At 34.9% G+C, this 20,000-nt stretch overlaps 2 protein-coding genes across 9 annotated transcripts in view; one reads left to right on the forward strand and one right to left on the reverse strand.

The window, feature by feature from the left end:
• Positions 1-457: 457 nt before the first annotated feature.
• Positions 458-15,021, forward strand: LOC113800646 (protein ZNRD2). 7 transcript variants are annotated; one of them, XM_070119541.1, is made up of 6 exons: positions 510-612; positions 8,682-8,753; positions 9,566-9,736; positions 9,924-10,008; positions 12,666-12,870; positions 14,442-15,021. In XM_070119541.1, the coding sequence occupies exons 2-6, from the start codon at positions 8,700-8,702 to the stop codon at positions 14,620-14,622; spliced, it is 696 nt and encodes a 231-aa protein (XP_069975642.1). In that variant the 5' UTR covers positions 510-612; positions 8,682-8,699; the 3' UTR covers positions 14,623-15,021. The 7 variants fall into 7 exon arrangements, with proteins under 7 accessions (XP_027207247.1, XP_027207248.1, XP_069975642.1 ...); XM_070119542.1 differs by lacking the exon at positions 510-612 and adding an exon at positions 5,645-8,402; XM_070119543.1 differs by lacking the exons at positions 510-612; positions 8,682-8,753 and adding exons at positions 5,645-6,956; positions 9,365-9,424.
• Positions 15,022-15,080: 59 nt separating this feature from the next.
• The window catches only part of e(r) (enhancer of rudimentary), a 12,885-nt gene continuing 7,965 nt past the window's right edge, over positions 15,081-20,000 (reverse strand). Inside the window, exons 2-4 of one of the 2 annotated variants that reach the window (XM_027351441.2) lie at positions 18,809-18,896; positions 17,591-17,711; positions 15,081-17,280 (exon numbers count right to left, since the gene is read on the reverse strand). In XM_027351441.2, coding sequence (XP_027207242.1) covers positions 17,181-17,280; positions 17,591-17,711; positions 18,809-18,896 — 309 coding nt within the window. In that variant the 3' untranslated portion in view covers positions 15,081-17,180. Of the gene's footprint in view, positions 17,281-17,590; positions 17,715-18,808; positions 18,897-20,000 lie in introns of both variants that reach the window. The other variant, XM_027351440.2, reaches the window with a different exon arrangement.

A 20,000-nucleotide genomic window follows, 5' to 3' on the forward strand; every position in this document is an offset into this window, starting at 1 on the left:
CAGTGACGCCAATTCAGAATTTTTGGTGGTGGATACACACAAATCATTTTCTTTCCCTTCATGCTGTAACAGGAACGACGAAGGGAAGGGCAAGAAAATACACGAATATGCCGAAGGCCTTTTCACTATTGCTTCGTCAGGGCATGCCCTGACGAAGCAATAGTGAAAAGGCCTTCGGCATATTCGTGTGTTTTCTTGCCCTTCCCTTCGTCGTTCCTGTTGCAATCTGTTCAACATGAATTCCACACCTTCATGCTGTGTAAATCTATAACTATGATCATTACTATTAATATATATCAGTACGGAAATTGGTTCTTTTCACTATACAGTCCTCTGATGGTCATATCACAGATTTCAATGGAGCGGAATGACACATTTAGCTATGTCTGTGGCTTTATTGTGTTTCACACACGTTTAGTGATGATCTTCCTGTGGATGAATGGCTCTGACAAGCATTCTGCTCCTCGATTCTGCTGCGCCGCCCTCAGCCGCAGGGCGCGAGGGCCGACGCCGGCGTTGGCAGCGCTGCGGGCGACCCAAACACGGCGACACATGGGCGCCCGACCAGCTGACTCAGGGGAGCAGAGGCGAAGACGCGGAATTCACGTGTAGGTGAGTCTGAGTGACAAGAGCCTGGAATGCATCGGTGTTCAGAGCTGGAATAACGATGCAATTGGTTTTATCTAGTCGATTTTTAATATGAGACCGAGTACTGGATTGGAATTTAAGTTTTCTGATTATATGTTTGTATTTATTTATTTCTTCTTTTTTATTATAGCGTTTTAGACTAAAGTTATCTATATCCCCAGAATCCTCTTAATTTGTTTTTTTTATGTGTCTTATATTATGTCAATTAACTTGATTCTTTGTAGGAAGATCGTGGCGTGTCTCATTAGCACTTTCTTGGTGATGAATGACCTGCTCCTGCTATCAGGAGATTGGTGTTAAAGTCCTGTGTATTAGCTTGACAAAGAGTTTGTTCGTTTTCCTCTCTGGGAATTGAATCTTGGCCACTGCTTTATCATGTGTTTGATGGTTTCCTCTGGGTTTTTGCGCCATCTGCAGGTTGGATCATTTTCCATTTTTAGCCTGTGATGATGTTTTATCCTTGTGTGTTTGGTTAATATTCTCGTGATGCATGAGTCCAATTTCCTTCTTCTGGCTCTGATCCATGGTTTTATGCTGTTGTCATTGACGAGGTAATCTTTTGTCAGCAATATGCTCTTTAAATTCTGTTCCCATTGCGTGAAGTTTTTCAATTTGATTTCTTGTCCATATGGGATATTTTAAGTCTTGAGATACAGGCATGGGATTGTTAATTTCGTTACCCCTAATGTTTTTTTGTGATGGAATCCATGGGATCATTATTGTTTGTTTTTGTGTTGCTAGAATGTATATTTGTTTTTCTATTGCATATGTGATTTGTTTGTTGTTTAAAGTTTTGGTGTTTTGTATTAGTTGTGGCGATTGTGAGTCTGTTAGTATTACTGTTTTTGTTAAACTGTTGTGTATGACATAATTTAACCCTTGTTTCATAGCAAAGAGTTCTGCATGAGTTATTTCTACATTAGTCGGTAATTTCCAGATAGTTGTTATTTTTTGGTTTTAAATAAAGAATGTTGCCGAGGTTGAATCTAGTTCAGTTGTTTTAGATCCATCAGTAAATATTTTGGTATAATCTTTATAATTGATATTTATTATTTCTTGATAAGTTTTTGACTGATTTGAGGACTATTTTTGTCAGGTTATCTGCAAAATTTGTTTGTATATATTTTGAAATATCCAACCTTGGGGGTACTGGTGATATGATAGGTATTTCATTTAGTGTTAGTTCAAGGTTTAAGCTCCTTTTAGTTTCAGTGACTCTGTGTATTAGTGATCTCTTGTCTCTCTGGGGATTATATTCTTTTATGTGATTTATTGTCTGATGTTTTATTGGCATTATACTTGGTTTATTTAAGATCTTAATTAATTGTATGCATTCAAGTTCTATTTTATGTTTTTTTATTGATGGTAAGTTTGTTATAGCTTGAAGAGCTATTATTGGAGTTGATCTTAAGGGGAAGAGTCGTCAGTACGGTTCACAAATTACGATTTTTTCAAACTTTGTGTGTGGATACATGACCATGTGATGCACCCAGGGCGCCGGTTGCCAGATGCGTAACGCGCTCCTTTCCGCGGTTTAAGGGTCTGGGGTATTTAAATGCCCTCATGCTGCCACACCCCTTTTTGCTTCATGCTTTGTTTTTCTTGTATTTTCAGCATTTTTTCAGCTGTTTTTGCGAATTTCTTTGGTATGATACTGCTGTACGATAGTTTAGGCTGCGTTCAGCAGACAGGCAGCAGCAGCAAGGACGGGAGAACAGTGCGATTGATAAAGTTTTCAGGAGTACACGTGTTTTGTTTTCAACCTGTTGAAAACCTAACAATATGTCATTTATATATCAGAAATGCATAATATTCGATTTATTATGTACTATGATATGTAAATGACAGAGGGACCATGAGCCTTGACATCTGAAAGTATACTTTTCAGAGAACACTCCCACCTAACCTAACCTAACCTTGACATAAAGATGACCTTAAATTACCTGAACAAGGCCGGACCCTCTACCACAGGACTCATATTAAAGGCCAAAGAATTGTCTAAGTAGATATTCACATTTGGTAATCATTGGTACGACATTTATGATGTAATGACGATGAATGACAAAAAACTGCTATTTTCTCAAAATCACATTTTCACTCATGATAGTAAGGTTAACTATGTATGTAATTATGCGATTTAAATCATTCTTGTTGCAAAATGATTGTCCAGTTCGTATCTACTAAATGTAGCAAAGTCATGCATTATTTCCACCAAATACATTTTTTACTGAAAAAACTAATGGCGATTTTCGGACGAAAAAAAGGCGCTTTTTTGCAAGGTAACTGAAACATTGTCGTTTCAGATAGATTTGCATAAATGCTACATTTGGTACTCCTATTTGTTGACTAACTCTGGTCAGAAGGAAACTGCAGTACTATTTACTATAAGGAAACCATCAGATAATTTTTGAATTCTATCATCCCGCTTTTTTTTTTCTTTTTTTTTTTTTGCGCAATAATTTACGCAGCTTTTTAAATCAAATTTCTTGTATACAAGCATCACATACCCATGCACTTTGTGTAAAAAAATTATTGACCTAGCTAAAAAACTAAAGTAAGCAGGATCGGATAACGAATTTCGTGATCGTACCGACGACTCTTCCCCTTAAGCATCCAGTAGCCATTTGTAAAATTTGGTTTTGGAAGGTTTCTAGTTTTTTAAGTTCTGTGTCTTTTGCTGCCCCGTATATGGTTATTCCATATTCTATCTTTGGTTTTATATATCTTGTAGAATTTTAGTAGGGCTTCTCTGTTTGCTCCCCAATTAAATGAGGCTAGTTTTTTCATGAGGTTTAATCTGTTTAACGTTTCTACTTTTAAATTATTTATATGATTTTTCCATTTTAGTTTTGGTGCATCTAGTGTTAGTCCTAATATTTTGTGACTTTGTACATATTTAAGTTCTATGTTATCTATTTTTATTTTTGGTTGTTGGTTTATTTTCTAATTTGAAAAACAGAGTGACTTACTTTTTAGAAAGTTTATTTTCAAGTCCCAATTATTTGTCCATGTTTTAATTTTTTGTAGTTTGGTTTCTAATTTGTTAGATGCTTCTATTAAGTTTTGTTCCTTGTCATTGATGTTATGTAATCTGCATCTATTATTTTTTCAATGTCAGTTAGTTTTATATCATTAATCATTATATTAAATGATATTGGGCTTATTGGAGATCTTTGTGGTACTCCACATTTTGTTTTTCCTTTTTCAGATGTTATGTTTCCTATTTTCATTTGGAATGTTCTGTTTTCTAGTAGGTTATTTATCCGTGTTAAGGGATATCCTGTTATACCTAAATTGGCCTTTTTTTAAAGTAATGCTTCATTTCAAAAGATTTTTCTAGGTCTATGCAGGCTATTAGGGTGTATTTTTTGTCTAGGAATGCTTTGTTAATATGATTATCTAATATATGTACAGCTTCCAATGTACTTCTACTGGGTCTGAATCCATTTAAATCTTTATCTAGTTTGTTATAATGTTCTAGATACCAAGTTAATCTTTGTTTTGATATTTTTGTATATTTTTCCAATACAGGATATTCTACATATAAATCTATAAGATTTTGTATAAGTAAAGTTCTTACCTGGCTTAATTATGGGGTTAATTCACACATTTTTTAGTGATTCTGGATATTCTCCCCTGGACCAATGCAAATTAAAGATTTTTAATATTGCTTTCAATATGTTATCTGGGGCATTCTTATATAATTCATAAGGAATTTCTTCGGGGCCGAATGCTTTGTTATTTTTTGGCACTTTTTAGTATTGATTTTAATTCTACTGTTGTTAAGTCTATACTTTATTCATTGGCATTTTGTAAGTTGAATAGGATGAATTTTTCTGAGTTTGGTAGGAATCTTTTTGTTTTTTTATTTACTATTTTCATATATTCCTTTCAAAAATTTTCTAATTTGTGATTGATATATGTTAATGGTAATTTATTGTCCATGATTGGGTATTCCATTGTAGTAGCTTTTCCTGATAGTTTCTTAAAGAAATTCCAGATTTTTCTTGGTGTATTTTTAAAGCTTATTGATTCACAGAACTTACTCCAGGATTTCTTTTGTTGTTGTAATATTGTGAGTTTAGCTTTTGCTAATGATTTTTTGTATTCCATTTGATTAACTTGAGTTGTATTTTTTCCTCCATCTGTTATAAGCTTTATTTCTTTCTTTGATGATTATATCACAGTCTTTGTTCCACCATGGTTTATTAGGTTTATCTTTGTATTGTCTTGTTTCTAGTTTAAAGTATTTTAATGCCGTATTTTTTTATCAATTCTGTTAATTTTTCTATGGATGTTAAGTCATCTGAAATTCCTGCCATCTTTCTTTTGCATAGTTCCGTTTTTTTCTTTAAGTAATTGACTGTCTCTATGTGTGTCATCTGTTATTACTATTGGTAAATAATCACTTATTAGATGAGGTGCTGTTTTTATTTGTAAGTGACTTTGGGTAGGTGAGCCAAATACGAGATCTAAGGTGGATTCTTTTGCTGTTTTGGGATCTATTCTAGTAGTAAATTTCTTGGAGTTATTAATGTTACATTCTTTTGACTTAACCATTTGGTTACATTTATGCCTGTTATGTTGGTTTGTCTCTGGCTGATGTTTTCGTTCCAGAGAGTATGATGTGCATTAAAGTCACCTATCATTAATTTTGGATGTCTGACTTGGTCAGAGTAGTATTCTAGTTCTTCTGTTTGTATTGAATTGCATGGGTTGTATAGTTAAATTATATTTAACCAATTGCCTTTGTAACTTATTTTGATTCCTAACACTTCTACTTTGTCATTGTATCTGTCTCTTAATTCTATTTTTTTGTATTGTAATTCGTGTTTTATACAGAATGCAAGGCCTCCTCCTATTTGATTAGTTCTATCTTTTCTCATGCCTGTGTATTTGTTGAAATTGAGTTTATCTTTTTCTTTTAACCAGGTTTCATTGATTGCGATTATTCCTGGGTTTTCTTTACATGATAGAGGATTTAATTTTTTTTTTTTTTTTTTTTTTTTTTTTTTTTTTTTTTTTTTTTTATTCAATATTGATCTTGCTTTCCATAATATAATTTTGTACACTTTAGTAATGTAAAACAAATTTAGCTCTCTGCTAATTTCGTTTAGTATGTTCGTTATGTTCTGAATTAAAGGTTTCTCGGAGGTTAAGTTGTTATCTTTGTTATCACTATTATTTTCTTTGTACATTATTAGGCTTTGTGAAAGTGATAATTTTTGATCATAGCTTTCTTAGCTATTTACTTCTGTTGTTTGCAATATTGTGATATTCTGATTTTATTGTGTGTTCATGTTGTTTGTTTGTTTGTGGTGCAATAGATTCCTGAATTTAGTTACTGCTGTTTTTCTTTTCAGATTTAAGTTATTGTAATTGTTTTTTGATTTCTAGGTTATTTGGGGTTTTGTTTTCTTTGTTTATTTCTTGTGCTAATCTATGATCTTTACATTCTGTGGTATTTGGTGAATGGTTTTCGTCACAGAAAAAGCAATAAGGGGAATTTTCACATTCACTTAGGTTATGACTGTGTTGGCTACATTTATTACATCTTTTTTTGTTTTCACAAGTTACTATGCCATGCCTCTATCTTAAGCACTTATGACATTTTTCGATTGGGAATGTATACTGTCTTACTTTGTAGCTAGTATGACCTATAGCTACCCTGTCTGGTAAGGAACCTTTGAAAGTTATTCTTAGTGATTTTGTTGAGAGCCATTTATCTTGGCTAGTTTTGTCTTTATTTAATTTTTTTAGTCTTATTACTTGTTATTTCATTTATTGTATTTCTCATTTCTCATTTCCATATGAGCAGTTGATATTTTTGTTTGATGTTGGTTGTTTGCAAACTATGTTCCATTCTCCTAATTTTCTACTTTCTATAAGAGGTTTAATTTTGTTTAAATCTTTAATTTCGAATCTGAGGGCCTTTCCTGCCCCTAGAACTCTCAGAGAATCTTCAATTATATTTTTGAAATTCTGATGTATTAAGGGCTTCTGTTTATTTTATGGGTTTTCTTCATTATCACTTTCTAATTCTTCTCTTGTCCTCTTTGTATGGTTATCTTAGTTCATTAATTGTTTATTAATTGGACTAGTTCAGGATCTTCTCCTGGGTCTGGATTTAGTTCTGTGTCCATAAGATTAAAGTCTTTTCACTCGGTAATTGATGTTCACTCACCGGAGTATCGATCGGTTCTCCATTTATTTATTTATTCATATATGGAACTATGGTTGGCCTTTTTCCCTGTCATGCACATACCAAACAATATTTTTGTCACAACTCGTCCTATGGAATGATAGATGTAGGTTCATGTATTTCATGTGTGGTTATCATATAATACTCAGTAAGTCTGGGAAAAAATTCTGTATTAGAATTACATTAGGCTTGATGTGGCCTCCATCCTTGGCATTATCCATCCATCCATCCATGAATGGCCTTGTTATGCTGCTTTCCGATCTCCTTGTCTTGCTTGTCCTGACAAATTGTCATGACCAGTAGGAGAACAAGGCCATCTTCAGAATATCTGTATTCTTAATGCAACCAGATCGAGAGTGAATATTCACTCTTTCATCTTACCAGTGTCTTTATTTTACATGATGCTTAGGTTTTGTATCTTGTCTGATGTATAGTTAACTTACCTGCATCTGACAAACTCAAAAAAACCCTTTGATAATATTGATAAAGGGCCATAAAATTACCTACTAATTTCATATGGTTACCTGCAACTGTCAGTTTACATACATATGCTATTGTGATGTCAACTCTTCCCACTGGCCTGGGTGCAGAGGAGGGCAAGATGGACGAGATGGACAACTTGTCTGGGATGCCAAAGTATCCTTGACAAGCCAAAACTCTTGATATAATCATGGCAGAGTTGATTGATTTACCTGAACTTGTTGAGTGGCACCATCCTCAAGGAGTTATTATGGGTGTACATAGTCACTGGTCCCAGTTTGTTTGTGCAACAAGTCCAGTGTCAACTGTACAATGTAGACATAGGCTAGATACATAGTTTTGCCAGTACAGTTTTAGTGGTAATTTTTTAATAGTATCTTTGCATAACCAGTCACAAAGATTTTGGCATTAATGAATTACCCTCTAGTATACATATTTGTAGGAATTATGCCATGAAACCTCATAAACTCCGACATATATATGAGAGCACTGTATTTTAACTATAAAGATACGGATGACATGACCATCACATCTTGACAAAATTTGGCTTCAGAGACGTCAGATGTGAACATAATGTTATATAAAAATTTGGCATAGGGCTGGGGTGAGGAGAACTTTTCATGATAAAAATTTCTGATGGAGGCCGAGGTTATGGAAATGACTTGCTGTGAGTGCACAAAGCTCTTGTATCGTGATTAGACTCAGTGGGCATTTAGGAAGGGTCCCTATTGATGCAAATTATGGAACAGGTATCTTGATTTATATGCTTATATATTAAAAACTGATATTTGTGTAAATCATGTTAACTCTTTGGCACCAAGACAGCTTTTGTTTATGTTTAGTTGACAGATACTTGGCTTAGTTCACCTTGCCTACTATTACTATCTGTCCACTCCTCTTCCCCTTGTGACCCTCTTTATGCCAGCCTGTCCATAATGTTAGCAACGGGAGAACTCGCACACCACCTCTTATAGTGTACTTTTAATTAAACCATACCTGCAAAGTGTCAAAATATGCACAGCTATGTTCTTGCATTATATCTGCAGATGTGCCTCCACAATTGGAAGATCAGGTATTAGCCATTAACAGTCCTGTTTTGGGGTTAAAGGCAAATAAAAATGATAATATGTGAAACAAGAAGAGACGTATTGATATACCCATTTGTATATTCTATCAACTTCATTTCAGCCAAGCAGTTTTACTGAAAATGCTACTAATATAATATATATGACTTCACATTTAGAAATCTGTGATTTATGTGCCATGTTCAGCATGAGCTTTATTTCTTTTCCCATAAAATGCATAGATATCCACAATAAAACATAGTTTCTTAATATCTAATGTGTTGCAGTCAGCCACAGTTGGAAACATGCAGATGATGCAGCCCTGTACAGGTGCCCTCATGAAGCAGATGAAGAAACTAGTAGGAAAATCAATTTGCCAATATTTAGCTTACTTTTCTCTCTCTAGATCTTATTTCATTTTGATTGAAGGTGTGATGGTTTGTCAGTGCAGATGCTGCTTTTTTTTCTTTCTTTCTTTTTTTGGGGGGCAAGTGAAAGGTGGCAGTGGCAACAGCACAATGTGTTTTTTCCTTGAATAATAAAATGTAAAATATAATAGCAATTAACTTCATCACTCAATTGACTGTAGGTAGTTTCTAATTTTGATATGACTGGAAAAGCACATTCAGTGTTCATGATAGCTTCATACTCAGATTTGTTAAAATATGCAGTAATTTCATCCTTTGAATTTATAAGAGGATAAGTCACTCTTTATTTGAATGGAAAAGAAATGCTCTGTTTTAACTAAACTATTTGTATTTTCCATCACCAGTGTAAATCTAAATATTGTTAATATGGTATTTTAGTTTCTTTTCTTTCCAAGGTTCTTGATTTTTCAGATTGTAGCCCTTACATCTATAATCATTCAGTGATGTAGAGGTTATGAATGAGAATGTGTAATCTCAAAGGACAAGACATAAATATGCAGTATATTAGCACAATTATCTTTGTATTTGACCTTATTCTACAGTTTACACAGTAAAGCATCCATTATTTATCACAGCTTGAATGCATGCATGTTCTTGTGTCAGTTAGTATCTTTCTCTTTGATACTTCATCCCAGTACACTTTTTTGTTTATATGTCCATGATTTTTAATATGTGTAGAAAAGAAATGAATATACACTTTGTAAAGGTTTATACTATGCTGTAACTACCCGCAATCTTTTCAGGAAAAGAATATGGCCTCACTTGATGATGAGTATTCATGGAGCCCTCCATCTGAGGCTGAACTGAAAGTGATAGAGGCCAGGAGGGAACGTAATAACAAAATATCTTCCCTAATTGGGCAGTATCTTCTGAAAGGTTATAAGATGTTAGCTACAACCTGCCCTGTGTGTGAGGCAAGTATCTAATGGCATTTTGTAGCACTATAAATTTTAATATAAAACTTTGATGTGAATCCATGTTTGAGTCATGTTTCATTGGATAGTTATTTTGAATATTTTTATTATGTACAGTATGTGTACCAGAAATGGTGAAATATAATGTGTGAGACCTATTGAAACTTTTTAAAATTCATATCCACAGTGTGTCTTACTGGAGGACCGAATGAAAAATAAATATTGTGTAGGATGCAGTGAAGTCGATGCTGACACCAGAAAGGATAATCCAGGTAAAGACTCCATCCAGTTCACGTGGAAATGGAGGAAGTACTTTTGGTATGTGTCATTTACAAAATGTATTGCTCAAATTAGTTTTAAAAAGCTTGGCAATGCTCAAAATCATGTGTATGATGTACATAAACTTCAGGTGACTTCACATTTTCTTATCCAAGTTCTGTGTACATTTGTTTGCTACCAATCCTTTTCATTTCTTTTCCTATTCAGTGTACCAGAAACATTCTTATAGTTACATAAAGTCCATGGTATTATTAAAGGATGGAATATAGAGGTCCTTATTAATACTCTTAAATGCAGGACAAATTTGCCAAGGCTAAGATAATAATATTCCTATGGTTGGAGACGATGTTGAATTTCACTCCTTCAAAAAATGAAAATAAAAAATATATATCCTTTGTGCAACTGTAGAAAGTTTATTTTATGTATTGCAGCCTTTGTTGCCCTCCTTCCCCAAAGTAATTGAGCTATATTTGATAAACAGATTTCCTTTTGGAAGCTTTATATAATGTGGAAATGTTACTTGTACATACAATACAAGTATTGACTTTCAAAGAACATGGGATTTAGCCCAATGCTACTAGGAAAGTGTTGTATTCCCTGTAGTAGTGTTTTGTGAAATGTGGCTACACATACATGGCTCAGGTGCTTAGTCACCAAGGAGTTGATTAGTAGACCTTGTGACCTCACCTGATGTCATCTTTCCTTGTGTCACTGCTCCACTATTTTCGTATAACTTCGTAATTACTCAGTTAATTAAGTTGAAGCAGTTACTTCTCAATAGTACTTTGATCATGTTAGTGATACTTTCCTTCCGTATTTTCTTTAGACTTCTAGTTGCTCAATATATCAAAGACACCTGGAATAAACACTCGTGTGAAATGGATAACACAATACACTTATTTTCCACCACTTTAATAATGTAATAATGCTATAGTTCATATTGACACTGGCACAGATTCTCGAGGCAATAACTGAGTGAGCGCGAGAGGACTGGCTTCTCGCTTGGCTTTATATACACGATTAATGCTGAATGGGGTAGTTTTACTAGCCTCTCACAATCCCCCTTTATATCCACACTTGATCTTGCCTTAATATAATATCTATACATGTCAATAACAATATATGTATCAATATTAACAAATATATAACCCAGTTATGATTGTGACAATCACATGAAATATATACTCCATTATTATAAAAGGATTAATATAATTACTTACTACCATCCCCATGATGTGGAAGGTCTATGTGGAACTATGTAGTACTTGTTTTTGATTCCCCGTCACACTCCCCCAGTTATATCTTGAACGTCCATTCACGCAATATTATTATCATACAACTAGGATGATGGTAGTAAGAACTTTTCATTACACACCAGGCTACAGACAGAATTATTACCAATATGGCTACTATTGAAGTTATGGAAGCAAGAAAATATATTTATAATACGGTGATCATCCACCCGACATGAGAGATCACTGTAGGCTATGTTTCTCAGTCATTGTTTTCATGCTCTTGAAATGACTCCCTTTTGATCATTAGATAACTGTAAGCAAATTATTATTTGATGGCATTTCACTACTGAGCTTGAGGTCTGTAGAGTAGTGGTAATTGCATAATTAAACTGTAGTGATCATAAGATATAATTTGAACATCACACCTACATCGTTGAAATCCAGGACATCACCGGGAAATGACAAAGTTCAAGAATATTTTGATAACATTGATTACTCGAAGAATTGTATGTAAGGATATTGTATGGATGCTTGTATGGATAATGCTCCAGTCACCTTTACCTTATGAGAAGATAATTTATCTCTGTAGATTAGTTAAGCGGAATTGTTTGTAAGTACGGAGTAAAAATCTTTGAATTAATTTTGAAGGTAAGGAAGTTGTTACATAACATTTTTAGAAATGTGAATTTTCTTGAATTTAAAGCTCATCCTTTAAAAGTATACTCTTTAATGCATTCGCATTCTTTGAGCTGTCCTGGTTCAAACTCAATAATATAGCTAATATGCAACATGGGAATAGCAAAATGTGTTGGAATGCGTAAAAGAAAGAAATAACAATCCATTAGGATGGGTGTAAGTTAATTTGTGAAACTTGCCACCTCTGGTGAGTGGACATGGGTAAAAGTAATTTATAATAATTACATCTGCCCTGCAATAGGTGTTTTAACTTCCATAAATGCTGATAAACTATTATTAACAAAATTTAGGCTTCAGTTTCTTCATTTCCTAAAAGACTATTTGCTGCAGCCAAGAGACTTTATAGATTAGGTAAATGGATTTGTCCCATACTTCTAATTTTTACTTGAGGAGCTGACTGCATATCAAATTAGGTAGCTCAGTTTGGAGTGAGAAATCCTGCTGCAAGTTGAAAAAAACATTACTCTAAGAGGTGGGAAAAATCAGGTATGCCATATGTGCATTTGATAGGGTAATACAAATTAGAATGATTTGGATGGCTGGAGTCCTGTTGTTTGATTATTTGAGAGCTACATGAAGCATTGTTTTAGACTTAATTGGGAGCCTTTGCATATGGTTCATGAAAATAACAATTAAAGAACAATTTACTTGATTTGGGCATCTTGTTTACCCTTTATTTTAATACAGTTGAATTAATTTTAGATTGATTTATTTCTTAGCTGTTAGTGAGGAAGCAGCCAGGAGAGCAGTGCAGGAGATTCAGCACAGACAGAACCAGGATAAAGAGTCTTCACCCATATTAACACCCTTATCTAATCAGAACATCAGGGTAGCTACCACCCAGTCAGAACCTACAGCTTTATTATCTGTTGCAACATCCACTAGCGAATCGCCACCTGCTCAAGCCACTAAGAGTGTGAAAAGGTTTGGATAAATACCCTTTTTTGTTCTTCATGTAGATAATGTTGGTTGTATTAACCCTTATAGGAAGAAAAAATATATAACTTGTATGATGATGATGAATGTATTTTTTAATGTCAGCAATTTAATTGAAATGTAAACAATAGAAATGCAAGTACATACTGTCTTATAATTAATATTTTCAAATTTACCAGAGGTTCAAATCATCTTACTTGTAAACTCAAATGCAAATATTTGGACCTTCAGGGCTCTCAAAGTTGTGAAGTATGGCAGGGTACAGGGGCAGGTGCAAGGGTGGCAAAGCCACCCTGAGTCCGTTTGCTATATCATCTAATGTTTAGAAATAGGCAGAAATGCTGCTACAGAAAAGTAGCCAGCACTGCATTTATTTTTGGGACCAGACAAAAAAAACAGCCGGTGGCAAGACCAGCCACAGACAGTGATTTGCTGCCTGTGACCAGCTATTTTTGATCTGAATCTTATGCAATTCCCTAAAGGAGAAAGTAGCCCTTTCCATTTAATTGATAATTATTAAACACAGCTAATGGAAATACAAAAATTATCAAGATACTGATTATAGAAAATAAAGCATATAAGATTATGTAACCAAGAACAGAATACTCTTCCTGTAAAACCAGGGAGCTGTATGTAAAACTAAGTATGCAAAGAATAATTATGTTATTACTTTTGAAGAGGATAATGAATATAAATGGTGAGCATTTTTGCTTATACAACGGTCAGTTGTACAATCACTGTTGATATTGTCCTGGTTGCTCACCATGTGTGGGCAATTAGGGCACTTGTTTTCCTGACATGAATATACTAATTAGTGCCTTTGATAAATACATACATTTATGAAATAATGAAGGCTAATTTTTCCAAAAAGTGACCAGCCACCATAGTGCAGTCTTTGTGATTGATGAGACCGAGATAATAGAGGTATAATATGTCCCCCCAGGGAAATGGCCTTTCTAGGTAGAGGACCCTAAGATTTGTTGTTAATCATCTGGTTCCTTTACTACAAGTGCAGTTATTGTAGTCAAACTGTATTTAGTTTACAATGTAATTATTTTAGTTTAGTGCCTTTAAAGTGGATATTAAAGATAATTGTAGGAGATATAGAAAGGATGCACATATAGACATATAAATGGAGTATGTTTGTTGTTTAGAGTTTAGAATAGAAGTAGAATATGACCGTTTATAGAGTAAAATTTTATTTTCTCACCTGTGCTAAGTGTGCTTATGTATCAGAATTTACTGCTCACTTAGTTTCTTTTTACAAATTGCTTTCATTTATGAAATATTAAAATCATGATAATCTACAAGATGTTTATGTAATCCATGGTTGGATTTCATGTGCAGTTGTCCTTTGTGGGTGTATAAAACAATCAAAACTGATGAACCACCATCCATAGTTTTTTTTTTTCTTTCACGAGGCAAGGTATGCAAGATACCTGTCTGCAGGATTGCATCCAGTGCTGCATGATATTGGCAATTTTAGGTGAATAAATTATTTCATATTGTGTGGTAACTTGAAGTAAATTTTAATTTATCCTTTGTTTCTCTGTTTTCAGCTTGTCCATCCATGGTGTTGACTTGCATGAAGATGTAACACAAGCTGTAGATGCCTTGCGTGAGAAGTTGACATGGGCAAGTAAACAGCTAAATGCAACAACAAGCATCCATGAGGCACAGACTCTGGCAGTATTGATTTCAGATACATGCAGGGCTATTTCTGCTCTAAGAGATCTTTAAAGAGTGAGAAGAGAATGACAAATATGTTGCTTTGTTTTAAAAGCCTTTAATCTCTGCTAGAATTATGTTTTTATGCTCAATTTACTTCCTCTTTTTGGAACTGTTTTTTGGAACTGTTAATTTCAAGCATTATTTTTCACTGGCAATTATAAAACATTGTGTTACCTGGTCAGGATCATCATACCTTTAAAAATGTATTGCAGTTGAAAAACAACATGGCAGATAGTACAGAACAGATTATTTATTCATAAAATGGCTCTGTTACATAAAGTCAGCACAACTTTCGTTTTCCTTGAGACACCCAAGCATGTCAAGTAGTGCTTATATAGGCTGTGATACTTGCCTAACTTATGAATATGCTGTATGACATCTGTAACTATAATAAATTGAATGATATTAGTTATGTTTTATTATGACTTTTTTTTTTACCATGTGGAGGGTAATATATTAAGAGAAGATTAAAGTTTTCAATCATTTTTATTATGAATCCTCAAAATACATACTAAATACATATGACTGAGCAGAACAACTATTACCTGCACAACTGAAACACTTTACATATTATGGGAGATGGATGTTGAATGGCTTGTTCCCTAGATATATAATCAATACATATACTTTTTTTTGAAGATGAATGATGTAGAGTATATATTCTGTTAAAGCTAATATGAAAATGGAACAAAGGAAGTCACTCTCATTTTTAGTAAAGTCTTACAAAATCAGTAACTTCTTGTTCCACAGATAAACTAAATATAAAATTTTGCTAATTTTGGACATTCAATTAAATTGATTTTAATAATTCTTTTATATAAAAAAAACTACTATTCAATGTTTAGTCACAAAAATCCTCAAATCAAACTTTCTTCTTTTTCTTTAGGGTGGGGATGAGTCATATCAAACACATGTACAGAGAACAAATTTCAATGTGAGGTTGCAAAAGCAACACCTTGTATCAAAAGTGTACAAGTTGAATTAACTTCAGAAAAAACTGTACTAGTGTGTGTGTGTGTGTGTGTATGGTTTGGGGAAGGGAAGAAAAAGAAAAAAATGGATGCATTTGTTGTGCTGTATCGTAATCTTTCAGGAAATTTCATCTGACTTTTGAAAATCACCTAAGTACGCTGGTAACACAAAAAGAAAAAGGAAAATTAAGCTCATGTGCTTACAAGGATGAAGTGCATCTGTTTACAATTACACAAGAAAGAAAGAATACCAAAATAACAAACTACCAGTGTGATCAAAACATTCATACAGAGACACTGCTTCCATTCTACTTCAAGTATGAAGTATTCATTTTTATTTATCCTGTCATTGAGTTCAGTGACAATGTGAACCTAACATAATTCACAAAAACTGAGGGGAAAGGTACACTGTCATGCTTCACACTGGGTTTGTACTGTTATTTCCACTGCCCTGTACATTCCACAAGAGTGATCCCAGCCACTGTTGTTTGGCTAGTGACTCTGGTGATAGCACAAAGTACCTTGACATTTTACTCATATCAAAATATTTTAAGATTTCAGAAACAGTTGAATACATGTCTGACCATTCACATGTCATCTCTCTCATCCTATTTTAACCAAGCTGTTGACACAGTAACATGAGACATCAACAGTGACAGAAGACCACTCCCAACTTGAAGGAGGGAGAGGGGGTGGGAGGGAGGGAAGGAGAAAGAGACAGAGGAATAGGAATAGGGATAGGGAGAGGGGGTGGGAGGGAGGGAGGGAGAAAGAGACAGAGGGATAGGGAGAAGGAGAGGGGGAGGGAAGGGGGGGGAGAGGGAGAGAGAGGGGAGGTGGTGTAGGGGGAGAGGGAGAGAGAGGGGAGGAGGTGTAGGGGGAGAGGGGGGGGGGAGAGAGAGAGAGAGAGAGAGAGAGAGAGAGAGAGAGAGAGAGAGAGAGAGAGAGAGAGAGAGAGAGAGAGAGAGAGAGAGAGAGAGAGAGAGAGAGAGAGAGAGAGAGAGAGAGAGAGAGGATGGAGGGTAGGGGGAAAGGGAGAGAGAGGATGGAGGATAGGGGAAAGGATGAGGGTACCGGGGAGGGAGAGAGAGAGAGAGGAGGGAGGGTACAGGAGAGAGGGAGAGAGAGAAAAGGGGGGAGGGGAGGGGAAGGTAGGGGGAGAGGGAGAGAGAGAGGGGGAAGTGGAAGGAGACTGGGAGTGGGGAGGGTAGGGGAAGAGGGAGAGGGAGAGAGAGAGTGGGGGGAGTGGGGAGGGTTGGGGGAGAGGGGGGAGTGGGGAGGGCAGGGGGAGAGGGAGAGGGGGACGGTGGGGGGAGAGGGAGAGAGAGGGGGGGAGGGTAGAGGGAGAGTGAGAGAGAGAGAGAGGGGGGGAGGGTTGGGGGAGAGGGAGAGAGACTGGGGGGATAGGGGGGAGAGAGAGAGACCAACTCAATGTGCAGCAAGATTTTTATCACAAATGTGACATCTGAGAGGTGTCACAATGGTCCGATCAGTGTATCCACTCATAATCTTTTATCCTCAGCTTGCTTTCTTCTTAAAATCCATTACTTTTTCAGTTCTGTCCTTATGATGAGCTCTTTCATTGGAATCAACATCTCAATTTGCCTTAGCTGCTTGGCGCCGGAGGAGGATGTAAATCTTCTCTTTTATCCAGTCCTTGTTGTATGGTGCATAGGTGTTTGTGCTTTTTTGGTACCTAGAGGAGAAAAGACAAGGTAATCAGAACCAAGGCATTGTTCACAAAGAAAATTCTTCCTAGGATTTAAAACATCTCAAATTAAAGAAATATTCCATGATAATATAATGCTTGTGATGATTTTCCTTAATTGTCATAATTTCCTTGACACATTTTCTTATTCCTTTTCCAAAGCTACATATATTTACTGGAGGATAAGCAAGAACAGGGAAGGAAGATGAAAGTGCTAAAAGGATGTCAGTGAGCCTTAAATGCAGAGACAGAGAAAGAGGAGAATAAATAATTGTATGTCAAATAAAAAAACACTTACACAAGACAGGAGAGGTCAGCTAACTGATCAATGAAGTCAAAGAGCTGTGATATGTCATAAGTAATGCTCGGTGTGTTGGGGTTCATCCTCTTCAGATGCTCTTCATAGATCTTACAAACCCCTGCTTAGAGTTGACGCATGGAAGGGAGAGAATTAATATGGATTGTGGGGAGTGGTACAGTTATGTTAAAAAAGTGACAACGGCCATATTACCATGTTACTCTATACTTTTAAAGAAATATCAGGAACCAAAGGTAATTCCCAACTCTAAAAAAGTGTGAATATCACTACCAGGCCATTGGCAACTTTTTTTAACATAACCAATTAAAAATAATATATTAATCATTTGTGACGTGTTCATAAGTTCTGATAATTTTTGTGACAATGTTCTTATTCATGGCTATTCTTAAATTTAAAATAAAAAGCAAAATTCTTATTACCCTAAGATAAAATAACCCATTCACGACAGGAATTCATGTGTGCTGTCTGCTGCACGTGAAAAATTATAAGTATGGGAAACATACTTTTACTTTAATCCCTAAAGAAACACGGCTAAAATGAGGTTGCCAGCCAACTATAGAAGGGCTGTATCATTTCAATTATCACAACCAAATACAAAACAAGCTAAAAATTGTTTTGTGCACTACTTGGAGAAGACTCAACTGCATTTGGTATGAATAACTGTCACCTGGCATTGAGGCCTGGTTCACTATGATGTGATTATAAATTATCTGTCATTTGTGGGTTATTCATCAACCATAAAATTGACTGGAGTGCTTTATGAATATTCAAAATAAGTACAATTTAATTCAAATACATGCAGAAAAAAAGACGTATCTAAAACGTACAAGCCATTGTGATTATCTATGCAATTACTCACAATCATTGGATAAGAAGAAAATTAATTTAAGATGTACATACACATAAAAGATATTTAATGAAGGAATATAATTTACATACACAATAATTTGACAATAATGTAACATTTCTAATAGACTTGAATGAACATAAATGAAACTACGTACATGAAATGGAAAAGAAAAGGAAAGAAAGAAAGAAAGAAAGAAAAAAAAAAAGAAAGAAGAAGAAAAAAGTGAAAAAGAAAGAAAGAAAAAAATATATGAAACATGACCAAGAAATCAATATGACAAAATGGAAAAAAGGTTTGACTTTCACAAGATCGTTGCCAACCTGTACAGCCTAGGATGATCAACCTACCTTCCATACACTCATTGACACTCTCATAATCGGAAAATGTTCGGGTCTCTGGTTTCGGTCCTGGTTGTACTAGTAAAATTGTGTGAGCCTGAAAATTTTAAATACATGATCAGTCAAAATTCTGATAATCCATTACCATACATGTGCTCATTCACTATGAAGCAGATTTTTTTTTACTACAAATAATGCTGAGAAGGTATGAATGAGAATGAATATCTTCAGAATACAAGGGATGTAGTTGACCGGAAATACATGTATTTCTGATAAAGATATCTGAAACTGGTCAAATACATCTCTTGTATTGTGAAGATATTCATTTTCATTTAACCTTTTCTACATTTGTCAACATGAATACAGTTCATTGTAAATAATGTATTAGCTGGTGTGTAAAAGCCACAAGAAATATGTTTTTAGAAAAGTGCATGGGTATGTTAACACTATCTGGTCCCTTACATCTTGCCAGTGTATGTGTGTTGAAAATGTGAAAATTTCAGGCTCATATGCAACCTTTGACCTCTTGTGGTAACAACTAATTCTCTGTAGTCTTAACTCCAGTAAACAGTGTCAATAATGTCAGACAGAGAAAAACTACATCAAGACTCAGAACTGGTTTCAAGTTCTTACAGATTTTCCTTGGCTAGGATATTTCTTTTGTGTATTTACAAAGCTTCATTAGCTTATTGTTTCCTGGGTGAAGGGCATATACAGGAAAAATCTGACCTAAATGGAGTATTTATTTTACATGAATATGTTTGATGTGACAAATGGACTTTTTTACTGCATTAGTAATAGCATTAATACTGTAATATAAATATCTGTGTTCTATTTGATGGACTACAGCTTGCTGCAACACAGTTCACCTTTTACCTACTGCACATATGCACTGGCACTCGATGATAAAAGAGAGTACTAGTCTGAACTAACCAAAATGATTCCTTAAAGGGATCTTATGGTCCTTTTTGGCCATTTTTCGCCCTTCTTGCCGAAATCGTGTTAAATGCATTTACAAGGAGTTTCAGGGCCTCCAATTCTCCACTGAAAACTTAAAGGCCCAACCATTATTTTTTAGGTGGTAGCAGCCCTTTTCAATGTTGCCCAAAATATTTTTTTTCACCTTACCTTAGAAAATTGGCAATTGTGAAGTAATGATTAGATTTAATTAAAAAATGATACTATTTTCTGAAAGCTTATC

This window comes from Penaeus vannamei, unplaced genomic scaffold, assembly GCF_042767895.1.
Source record: "Penaeus vannamei isolate JL-2024 unplaced genomic scaffold, ASM4276789v1 unanchor320, whole genome shotgun sequence".
In the NCBI taxonomy this organism is placed as follows: domain Eukaryota; kingdom Metazoa; phylum Arthropoda; class Malacostraca; order Decapoda; family Penaeidae; genus Penaeus; species Penaeus vannamei.